The sequence below is a fragment of the Nicotiana sylvestris genome, chromosome 6 (assembly GCF_000393655.2).
Source record: "Nicotiana sylvestris chromosome 6, ASM39365v2, whole genome shotgun sequence".
NCBI classification, from domain to species: Eukaryota; Viridiplantae; Streptophyta; class Magnoliopsida; order Solanales; family Solanaceae; genus Nicotiana; species Nicotiana sylvestris.
Window position 1 is genome coordinate 185,421,153 of NC_091062.1, and position 12,611 is coordinate 185,433,763.

General features: G+C 40.9%; 1 protein-coding gene across 1 annotated transcript; it reads left to right on the forward strand.

Moving 5' to 3' along the window:
* The first annotated feature begins 6,040 nt into the window (after positions 1–6,040).
* Positions 6,041–9,449, forward strand: LOC138871804 (uncharacterized). Its single transcript, XM_070149708.1, has 3 exons — positions 6,041–6,286; positions 6,425–7,129; positions 9,264–9,449. Exons 1-3 carry the CDS (start codon positions 6,041–6,043, stop codon positions 9,447–9,449), a joined length of 1,137 nt encoding a protein of 378 aa, XP_070005809.1.
* Positions 9,450–12,611: the final 3,162 nt, after the last annotated feature.

The following is a 12,611-nucleotide window of genomic DNA, read 5'->3' on the forward strand; positions in this document are numbered from 1 at the left end:
CTGGGCCGTTGATCTCTGAATGATCAACGACCAAGATCTCACACCCCGTACCTACGAACAGATCCGACCCGTCTTACCCGAACCAACCTAAACCCTGGCATGAGAAACGACACCGTTTCCCCATCAGGTGAAAGATCTTGGCCTTCCATCTCGCCTCATCCAACGGCTGAGATCCACCTACCCATTCCATATATAAGCTTCCTACCATTACCCCACGCCTCATCCAAAGACCCCCCCTTACCTTTCATCGTCTTCACAGAACCCCGGAACCCTAGAGCCGCCCCCATCTCCCTTCACCAAAACCCGGCGGCATGAATGCCGGTGGCCTTCACCTTAAGACCATAGGACCGCCTCACCCCCCTGAACATGGATCTGTTGGCCGTTTAGTTCGAATCATCCCCTAGGTTCTCGAATCTTCATTTGAAGATTCGAGCAAAACTCGATCTACACCGATGCACCCCAGTTTCATACCAGATAGTCCCCGGACCCCCTCGTGACCAAACCATGCTTGGTTTGGTCCGAATCTAACCAAGAAAGCCCAAAACCCAAATCTGCCCTTTAGAACCCTAGGTTTCCTCGTGACTGATCCATGTCTGTTTGAGCCAAAGTATTTAGGGTCTAATGGACTTTAGTCGAAGTGTTCTCAGTGAGAACACTTCGATTAAAGTCCTTTCAACCCCAAGAAGGGTCTGTTCGAATCCAAGCTAAGACTTTTTGATTTTTCGGGATTTAAGGTGAGTTTTGTTTTCCTTTCTCTTTATTTTAGTCCATGTGCTGATTAAAGGTCTGTTCATGTTTTGTTTAATTCTTGTTTTGAATTTTTACCAACTGTGTCCTGTACACCTTTCCTAAACCTATGTGTTTGATTAAGTCCTTCTTCTATTCATTGATAATGTGTATATGTGTATGTGCTGTGCAATTAGTTGAACTTCGAATTTGACTGATTAACTGATTCCTCGAGTACAATTTTGCTTAGTCAGTACAATCTGAATCCCTTGTTGATACTGTTAGATTTCTGATCATGGTCTTTGATTGTACATGTTATGATTAGTATAGTCGAGTCGACATTTGTCGTCAATTAGTTTCAGTTGTCCAAACACTAACCAATTGACCTGCTTCTGTTAAGCATTGCCTGAATCAATTAGGAACTGAGTTTAGTTACTTATAGTTGTTAATTTGATTTCAGAAATCCAAGGTTTGGTCTGTAATTGCAATCTGAATTGATGGCATGTGCACTTGTGCACAACATGTGCATAAAGGCCCTTTTTGAATTAAAATAGTTTGACAGCATATGCTGTCAGATTACATTCTGCTGCCCATACTCTGCTTTAGTTTCAGAAATAATAAACATTACTCAAAAGTAAGTCTTCCAGGGAATATCATGGGGGTGTTGTTTTTATTTAAATAGTAAGTGGAAACTGAAAAGAAGATAGCACATGGGAGGGGTGTTCTGATTGTCTAACAGGCTGTTAAAGGGCTGATTTTAGGTTTATAAAAGAGGGGGGGTTTCCATTTAGAAGGGGACAAACATTGATAATAAGAGAGGGAACATTTTTGAGAGTTGAGTTCTGGAAAATAGAAAACTGGAAAAGAATTCTTTTTGATAGCCTAAATAGATTTCAAGACTGAAAATTGACATTGGATTTTGAAAAGAAAAAAGATAGTGAGAGGGATAAAAATATAGAAATCAGAAACTGGTTTTCTTCCTGCTTTTGTTCAATTCTCAGTCTGCTCAACCTGTTCAGTCAGTTCTCTTTTCTTTCAAGTATCAGCTAAGTGTGTTAGTTTGGTTTGTATTGGTTGATTCTCTTGGAATTGGATTGTCTGGATTTCTGCTTCTATACTACTGGTCATTGCTGTCATTCTGCCATTTTTTCCATCGGCTTTAGTTGCCTCTTGCACTGGGATTTTGTCCTATCTGTTACCTGCTGTCATTGCTGCTGTTTGGTATTACTTCTATTGCTCTACTGACCCCTTGCTTCTTCTGTTGTATCCAACATCCAGGTACATACTAAGACTTTGCATCTGATGTAACAATGAAAGCATGAAATAAAAGATATGCAGGAGTTTTATCATCCGTTTGTTGCAGTTATAGTTTTTACGAATGTTATTAGATTTGTGTAACTTGTTTAGTTTGTAATTCAATAAAGAAACACATTAGGTAGCTTTGTACTTAATCGCAGCTTAGTTCGTCTTAAATTGTGATTTCGTTTGCTTAATGGGTTGTCTGATAAGGAATGTATGAGTGTTTTGGCACACAGATAATTAGATAACCATTCGACTAATATTCTGCATGTATAGAACAGAATGCCTTAATCTTGCCAGATATAATGTAGTTTTATTGAATCTTTGTAGGTAGTTCACATGATCCTGTTCAAACTCTATTAGTAATAGTTGCTGATAAGTTAGTTCCACTAACCTGGTTTAAATAAGCGAGTTTCAAACTCGAATCTGAAGAACATTTATCATAAGCTTTTAGTAGTTCTATTGATTTTGTATATTAATTTCCCCTGACAATTTAACAACATGTTCATCCATGAAATAAGGCACAAAACAATTCACGCCTCATAAAATCAGATAATCAAACAAGGATCCGAAGTTGGTCAAGCATGTAATTAGCACGTAATCCTCTTCATTTCATTTTATTAGAAACAAACACGATAGAAATGTAGTCGTTATAGGTTTATCCTCTTAAATAAAATTGAGACGAGCCTCGACAAACGAAAAATGCACAAGCTGCGGGGCCCTCTAAATGTATATATTAAAATACTTAGAATTCGGGACAGGCCGTTTAACGAATTTTACGGCCTTCCCAAAATGACAATACGTTAGTTGCTTTAGGTGTACCTTTAATAATTTAACCTTCTTAAACACGGGTGCACATTGATGTGACCCAAATCCAAGTCTCAACGGAGTCAAAATATGTCGACGACCACGGGTGCATTGATTGTGACGTGGTTCGAGATGCATTTTCACGATGTTGCAATTCTATAAAAATAAATGATAATAATAAAAGAGGTTTAAACTTAATAAAAGCACATAAGTCACAACATGTAGTTAAATCAGATATTTAGCCATTATAACAATTTAAGCGACCGTGCTAGAACCACGGGATTCTAGGGTGCCTAACACCTTCCCTCGGGTCAACAGAATTCCTTACTTAGAATTTCTGGTTCGCAGACTTCATTTGGAAAAGTCGAAAATTTCCTCGATTTGGGATTCAAGATAAACCGTTGACTTGGGACACCAAAAGCCAAACCTTTCCCAAGTGGCGACTCTGAATTAAATAAATAATCCCATTTCGAATATTGTCACTTAAATTGGAAAAAAACTCCCCTCGCGCATTTTACCCTTCGGGGGCGGGCACGCAAAAAGGAGGTGTGACAATGTGAAGGCACACACTGACGTTTTACGGATTTCCCATATCCAACCCTTGTGCTTTCTTCTTATTCCATTGTTGGGCACCTTCTTCTCCTGCTCTAGTGATTCCTGTTGCTTTAAACTCTTCGTTACTTGAATACCCTTTCTTTTGTCAGAACTATGGCTAACGTATCTTCTAGTCCCGACAAGGAAAATAACCCGGTTCCCTTGGCGATGGTTTTCATACCCCACGCAGAGGGTGTCTCTGTTGCCGTTGAGAATGAGAACTTCCCTACGACGAAGGAGATAGTTCCTCGTGGTGAGAAGGTCAGGTCTGATTTTTCAAAGGCGCCTGAGGTTGATCCTCTACGATTCAATGATGAAAGAGGCCGATTTATTAGAGCTTAGAGCTAAATTCGACATTCCCGCTCGCATCGAGTTGGTCCATACAGAGCGGGATGTGGTACAAGCCCACCGTCCCGGGTATTGTGCGTTATATGCTTACCTCTTTCATGTTGGTTACACTCTTGCCTTTCTCCCATTGGTGGAGGAGTTTTGTCATCACTATGGCATTTGCCCAGCTCAGTTCTCCCCATATAGCTAATTAGGATGCTTACTAAGTTTGCGGAATTGGCCACGGTTCGCGGAGAGGGGGGTTCAGAGAGTTGGGAGCTTGAAGATAAAAGCCAATGCGGTCCACGGTCCATTTTGTGCGGACCGCAGTTGAAGCCACTACGGCCGCGGTGCATTTTATGCGGCCCGCGGTGGCCAGATTCAGAGAGTGAATAGTCAAGCCAAGAAGCCTCATCGCAGTCTGCGGTGCATTTTATGCGGACCACAGTACCTCATCATAGGTATTTTTGTCCAGAAAATTTGGCCTAGTATAAAAACTTTCTTTTCACAATTTTAGGGTTTCTTTTGTTATCTGTTAGACTCCATAGCATGTGAACGGCTGTTTTGTTCTGTTTTGAGTAATTTGTAGTTACTTTAACGCTGAATCTTCATTATTTTAGTTTGTAATTAAATTATATAGGTTATTCTTCATATATTTCTCTGTTTTCTTCTATTATTATGAGTAGTTAGACCCATTAGCTAGGGTTGTGGCTCAACTCTAGTGTGGGTATTTGATGGGTCTTTTGATTTAAGGCTTAGATGTTTATGGGTAGTTGATATTTGGACTGATTTGTATTTTCCATGTTGAATTAGTGGTTGCAAATACTAATTTGTGCCTATTCGACTTGGGCTTTTCTTGAGAAAGAGAGCTTGAGTCTAGGAAAATCAGTCTAACAAGGAATTGGGGTGTAATCAAGAGATTGATAGCCCCAATTAAAGGGTTAAACCTAGAGATAGTAATACCCGACTTGAGCCTTTAATACTTGCACAATTTTGACACCCAATTGGTCTTGAGAAAGTCAATTAGGGAAAAGTCATTCAAGCTACCGAGAGGTATAGAGTGAGTAATTTCGTGCATTGTCTATATCGCAATCCCCAACATAACTTCTTTGTCTTAGGCTTTAGATCCCATCAAGTATTCACCTAGGAGAAAGTCACTTCCATAATGCCTCTTTAACTATTTAGAAAACCTTACAAGCAATCACTCTTAGTTTAATTTAGCATACTATTAGCATAAAAATCAGAAGTAACAAAACAAACGAATATGATTGGAAGTGTAATTAAGATCACTACGCACTACTAGTTTAGATAGGAAGACAAAGAGGTCAACAGAACCAATGGAGTTCAGATCAATATGACAATGATAGTGGTGAATTCCAAGATGATGGTTATGATGGGCAGAATGAAGAAGTGCAATATGTGAACAATTATCAGGGCCAAAGGGGCAATTCTTCTAACCAACAACAATGGAAACCTCAAGGCAATTGGGGCAATCAACAACAACAAGGGAATAGTAATTGGGGGAACAACAACCAAAATTCCAATTGGGTCAACCGGAACAATAATCAGAACAATTAGGTTAATTGGAGTGGCAACAACAACAACTGGGGTGGAAACAATAATCAGGGTGGTTGGAACAATGGCAACCAAGGAAATCAGGTGCAAGGCTTTCAAAGACCCCTAATGTATCAACAACCGAACAATCCACCCCCATTTCCATCCCAATGTCCTAGTTCTTCCAGCAATTAAATGAGGAGAATTGAAATGATGTTTGAACAGATGATAAAAAAGAATGCAGACTCTGATGCTCAATTGGCTTCCCACAATACTTCAATCAGAAACTTGGAGGTTCAATTAGGCCGAATCTCACAATCACTAAATACTCGTCCTAAGGGGGCTCTACCTAGTGATACAGTAGTTAACCCGAAGGTGGGAACAATTCCGGGCATGTTATGGCGGTAACTACAAGAAGTGGACGAGTCGGTGATGTGCATGCCTCCAAGCAAAAAGAATTTTTGAGTAATGAAGTTGAGTTGCAAGAAGATGAGATTCCTTTGGTGGTTGAGAATGTAATTGATGAGAACGTGAATAAGGAAGTGAGGATTGATATCCAAGATGCCGAGGTGGAAACTCAGAATGACGTGAACTCGTCTAAGGAACACGTAATAGACATGTCGGAAATAGTTGTGCCTAAAGCCAAGGCTCCTTTGCCAAGGCCACCACCACCTTATCCTCAAAGGCTTGCGAAGAAAAGAAAATTGAGAATCAGTTTAAGAAGTTTATTGACATGATGAAAAGCTTATCCATTAATGTGCCTTTGGTGGAGCCTCTAAAGCAAATGCCGAGTTATGCTAAATTTATGAAAGATTTGGTGACAAAGAAAAGATCCATGGATTGTGAAACTATCAAGATGACCCATCAAGTTAGTGCAATAGTGCACTCAATGGCTCCAAAGCTAGAAGATTCCGGTGCTTTCACCATTCCTTGCACCATTGGGAGTGCAGAATTTGCTAAGGCTCTATGTGATTTGGGGGCAAGTATTAACTTGATGCCCTACTCAGTTTTCAAGACTTTGGGTATTGGGAAACCGAGGTCGACTTCCATGAGATTGCAAATGGCGGATAGAACTATGAAGAGACCATTAGGTATAATTGATGATGTTCTTGTCCAGGTGGACAAATTTATCTTGCCAGCTAATTTTGTGATCTTGGATTGTGAGGTAGATTATGAGGTGCCGATTATATTAGAAAGACCTTTCTTTGCAAATGAAAAGGCTTTAGTTGATGTGGAAGCAGGGGAACTCACCTTCTGGGTGGGTGATAAGAAAGTGATCTTTCATGTGTGCAAGTCAATGAAGCAGCCCAACAGTTCTGAAGTGTGCTCTTTTGCGGATCTTGTCACGGTAGTTATAGTTGATGATACTAGTGCAATGATCAATATGGAAGACCCTTTCAAGGCAGTATTGTTGAATCTTGATGTAAATGAGGATGAAGGCCGAGTGGAGTGTGTGAATGCTTTACATAGAATAGGCTCTTACTCTTATGAGCCTCGAAAAATCTCTTTGGATTTAGAGAATAGGAAGACCCCACCAACAAAGCATTCAATCGAGGAACCTCCGGTGTTAGAGTTGAAGTCGTTGCCTCTACACCTCAAGTATGGATTCTTAGGCCCTAGTTCAACTTTGCCATTTATTCTTTCCTCATGTCTTACTAACATGCAGGTTGATGCCACATTGGCGGTGCTCCAAAAGTGGAAAAAGGCAATTGGATGGACCTTAGCTGATATTCGGGGGATAAGGCCCACATTATGTATGCACAAGATTATTCTGGAAGATGATGCAAAGCCCTCCTTCGAACATCAAAGGAGGTTGAACGAGGCAATACAAGAAGTTGTGAAAAAGGAGGTGATCAAGTGGTTGGATGCCGGGGTTGTGTACCCCATCTCTAATAGCTCTTGGACTTCGTCGGTGCAATGTGTACCGAAGAATGGTGGTATGACCATGTTTACCAATGCACAAAATGAGTTAATTCCTACTAGGACCGTCACCGGGTGGAGGGTGTGCATGGATTACCGCAAGTTGAACAAAGTAACCCGCAAGGATCACTTTCCATTGCCTTTTCTTGATCAGATATTAGATTGACTTGTTGGGCGTGCCTTCTAATGTTTCTTGGATGGGTATTTTGGGTTCAACCAAAGATTGCTCCGGAAGATCAGGAGAAGACCACCTTCACTTGTCCATATGGTACCTTTGCCTTTTTTAAGATGCCATTTGGGTTGTGTAATGCACCGGTTACATTCCAGCGGTGTATGATGGCCATTTTCATCGATATGGTGGAAGATATTTTGGAGGTGTTCATGGAAGACTTTTGTGTTGTGGGTGACTCGTTTGATGAATGTTTGAAAAATCTTGATAGAGTGTTGGCCAGTTGTGAAGAAACCAATCTTGATTTTAATTGGGAGAAATGCCACTTCATGGTTGAGGAGGGCATAGTTTTTGGGCACAAATTTTCAAAACATGGTATAGAGGTGGATATAGAAAAAATTGATATGATTTCAAGGCTCCCTCCCCTACTTCGGTCAAGGGAGTTAGAAGTTTTCTTGGGCATGCGGGATTCTACCAGAAATTTATCAAAGACTTTTCGAAAGTAGTGAATCCCGTGTGCAAGTTATTGGAAAAAGATGCCAAGTTCGTGTTCAATGAGGGATGTATGCAAGCTTTTGAACTTCTCAAGCACAAGTTGACCACCACTCCTATTATTACCGCACCCAGTTGGAGCTTGACTTTCGAGCTTATGTGTGACACGAGTGATGTTGCGGTTGGGGCGGTCTTGGGTCAAAGAGTGAACAAAATGTTTCATCTGGTGTACTATGCAAGCAAGACAATGAATGATGCTTAAGTGAACTACACGGTGACTGAGAAAGAGCTGTTGGCTATTGTGTTTGCAATGGAGAAACTTCGGCCGTATCTCATGGGTGTTAAGATCATAGTTCATACCGATAATGCCGCACTCCGGTACTTGATGACAAAGAAGGATTCCAAAGCTAGGCTGATGCGATGGGTCTTGTTACTTCAAGAGTTTGATTTGGATATTGTGGACTGGAAGGGTAGTGAAAACCAAGTGGCAGACCACTTGTCCCGCTTGGAGGAGGAGGGGAGGCCTCGTTATGGCCTAGAGATCAATGATACACTTCCTAATGAGCAACTCTTTTCGGTGTTAGTGAACGATATGTCATGGTTTGCGGATGTTGCTAATTTCCTTGTGACTGGTATATTCCCGTGTGAGCTCTATTCTAACCAAAGGAAGAAGCTCAAACGGGATAGTTTGGACTTCTATTGGGATGATCCATACTTTTTCAAGACCTGCACGGATGGTGTCATCCGAAGGTATGTCCCGGAGAAGGAGCAATTGAGTATCTTAGAGGCTTGTCATTCCTCTCCCTATGGTGGCCGTCATGGCGGGGCGAGGACGACTTCAAAAGTTCTTAGTTGTGGGTTTTTCTATCCAACTTTGTACAAAGATGCAAGTGAACTTGTGAAGCGATGTGACGAATGTCAAAGTGCGGGTGGAATTTCGAAGAAAGATGAGATGCCTCTCAATACCATTCTTGAAGTTGATATTTTTTATGTATGGGGCATTGATTTCATGGGCCCATTTGTTAGTTCGTGTGGGAACACATACATTCTAGTGGCAGTTGACTATGTTTCAAAGTGGGTTGAAGTCGTGGCTTTGCCCAACAATGAAACCCGGAGTGTTGTTGCATTTCTCAATAAGAGCATTTTTACTAGGTTTGGCACTCCTCGAGCAATCATAAGTGATGGGGGGTCTCATTTTTGTAATCGAGCTTTTGACACTTTGCTTGCAAAGTATGGTGTCAATCACAAAGTTTCTATTCATCCTCAGGCGAGTGGCCAAGTTGAAGTCTCAAACAGGGAAATCAAGAGTATATTGTCAAAGACAGTCAATACAAATAGGACCGATTGGTCAAAGAAATTGGATGATGCTCTATAGGCTTATATGACTGCTTACAAGACTCCAATTGGTATGTCTCCGTACCGGTTGGTGTATGGGAAAGCTTGTCATCTGCCGGTTGAGTTAGAGTACAAGGCCATGTGGGCTTTGAGGAAGCTGAATCTTGAATGGGATGTGACAGCAAACCTTTGTGTGGAGCAGCTTAATGAACTTGATGAATTTTGATTCCATGCCTACTCCAGTTCGTCCATGTATAAGGACAAGATTAAGTACCTTCATGATAAGTATGCTCGTGGCAAGGAGTTCAAAGTGGGTGATTTGGTTCTCTTGTTCAATTCTTAGTTACGTCTGTTTTCGGGAAAGCTTAAGTCGAAATGGAGTGGACCTTTTGAAGTGGTGTTTGTGACTCCGTTTGGTGCACTTGACTTGAAGAACAAAAATGGGGAGGTTTTCAGAGTTAATAGGCATAGGGTCAAGCACTACCTCGGCAAGATTGATGACAACCACATGGTGGCACTGCTCCATCTAAAGTGATTTGATGGTAACCTGCGTCGTGTCGCAACGTTAAATCAGGCACTTCTTGGGAGGGAACCCATGTGTCTTTCTTTTTGTTTTTCTTTGATTTTCTTTGTAGTATAGGATTTTCTTTTGGTCCAACTGGTTGTGAGATATGTGTAGGATTGGTTTGATGCAGTGCAGGAACTAAACTGGAAAAATAGAAAAATAATGCACTATCTAAAGTTTGGACTGCTGCCGCAATGCATTTTTCACGGCCGCGATGGCCTTGTTGCGGGGGCAAAAATTTCATTGCAGTCCGCATTGTTGATTGGAAAAAAGTGAATGCTCTCTGAAGTTGTCACCACGGCCGCAAAGCATTTTGTGCGGTCTGCGGTGCCATCATTGTCAGTGCTTTAGACTTTTGAGTACCGCGGACTGTAGTGCCATTTTGTGCGGTCCGCGATGGGTAGGTGAAGTGGGCCCCATGTTATTTTTCTATAAATAGGACCTGATGCCTTCATTTAAAACTTTTCGCTCATTTGCTTTCCAAATAGTAAAAAGTATTGTTCATCCCTAACCCTAACTGCACGATTTCAACCTCTGATTCTCATTCATCTGTGTTGCAATTCATTACTGGTACTTTTAATCTTTCCTTAGTCTTCAATTGTGTTTTTCTTTCTTTTAATTGATTAGTTCTACGTCTTCTTCTTTCCTTTTTCTTTTAATTGATAACTTAGGGTTATATAACACTGTTAGAGTAGGGTTTATTAGTTAAATACAATGATTAACTATATAGTGGGTTCATAATATGTGCATTTAAGCTCAAAATGAGAAAAATCTGAAACCCTAGGTTGGTGTTGTTGAATGAGATTCACCGCGGTCCGTAATGGATTTTCGTGGTCCGCGTTGCCTCTCTGCGGTCTGCGATGGCATTTTATGCGGACTGCGATGGTATAACTTCAGAGAGTGAAGGTTTGAGGACCGCGACAACGGTGGATTTTCTACTGTTCGCGGTGCCATACCGCGGTCGCACTACAATTCTTGCGGTCCATGGTGGCCTTTATCAGAGAGTGGGTAGTCTGACCCCCACCTCAATGCGGACCGTGGTACCATTTTGTTCGGTCCGCGATGGTCCCTTTGCGGCTGTACTGCATTTTTTGTGGTCCGTGGTTTGCAGTTCTGCTTTACATTGTTAATTATCTGCAATCATAATCTTCACTGCTTTATCTGGTACTATGATACTAACAATAACTGAATGAATTTTCCTTGCAGATAATGGTGAAATCACGAGGCGGAGGTGATAAACAGAAAAGTAAAGGAGAGTCCTCCCGGGGTAGGAGACGAGTATCACACCTCCTTTTTCCGCCCCCGCGAGGGGTGAAGGAGTTTTTTCCAATTAAAGTACAATCAAAACGGGATTCATTTATTTATTTCAGAGTCGCCACTTGGGAGATTTAGGGTGTCCCAAGTCACCAATTTAATCCCGAATCGAGGAAAAGAATGACTCCATATTACAGTCTGCGCACCAGAAATCTGGATAAGGAATTCTATTAACCCGGGAGAAGGTGTTAGGCATTCCCGAGTTCCATGGTTCTAGGACGGTCGCTCAAATGTCATATTAGGCTTGATTATCTGATTTTATACAAATATGAACTTATGTGCAAATTTTAACTTTTTACCGCTTTCATAATTATTATTATTATTATTATTATTATTATTATTATTATTATTATTATAGGGAATTGCAACGTTGTGAAAATGTATTCTCGAACCGCGTCACAATCAATGTACCCGTGGTCGTCGACACACTTTGTCTCCGTTGAGATTTGGATTTGGGTCACATAAATGTGCACCCGAGTTTAAGAGAATTAAATTATTAAACGCGCGCCTAAAGAGACTATCGCGTTATTATTTTGGGAAGGCCGTGAAATTCGCTAAACGGCCCTCCCGAATTCTAATTAAACCATACATTTTTTGTGAGGGCCCCGCAATCTGTACGTTTTATTTGGCGAGGCTCATTTTATTTTTATTATTTAAAAGGCAAACATAAGGCAACTGCAATTTTCTACTTTGCGATGTCATGGAAAATTCAACTGATGGCACACCTCGATTTCTAAAGGACTAAAATTAATTAAGTGGAGGCCATGGGTTGTAGATTGAACTTATTTGATGAAAAGAGTATTTTTCGTGGAATTAAAATTACTACTATAATTTTAAAATTACTACTACACGTATAAGCAACTATTAAGACAAACTAAAATAATTAACATCTTTCAGAATGTGTACCAAACACCTATTGTGACAAATATTTGGATAACAACAATCTAAACATGAAGAAACAAAATGCCAAATAACTACTTAAAGTAACGAAACAAAGGAAACGACATTCACGGCCAAATTTCAATACCATACGGAGTTAATTACCAAGAATTAGCAATTCACAAAAATCATGTATATATGTCTCGCTCAATTGCATACTATCCGCATGAACTAGGATTGTATTTCAACAATCACATATACATATTACCAAAAACAAATATGAAGAACATGGGCAGAGGTGACCTACTTGTGATTAACGTCTGATGCATTGGAACTGCGACGAAACCTCGGACAACAACCTCGACGTACCTGACCTCGACGAACAACGACGACCTCAACGGAAACAGAAAGCTCGAACCAAGACTGTCAGCGACCCGAGATGTTGGCTGCTGCTAGTTTTTTCCAACGCAACAGACTGATACGAGAAGATGAAGCAGAAGGGGTCGTTTGGATGTGAGGAAGAAGCAGACTGCTAGTTCTTCGGACTGAAGGAGAAACTGGGGCGACGAAGCAAGTGGTCGACGAAGGAGAAGAACGCAGCAACAGCTGTTCGACGGGCTGCTAATTCGG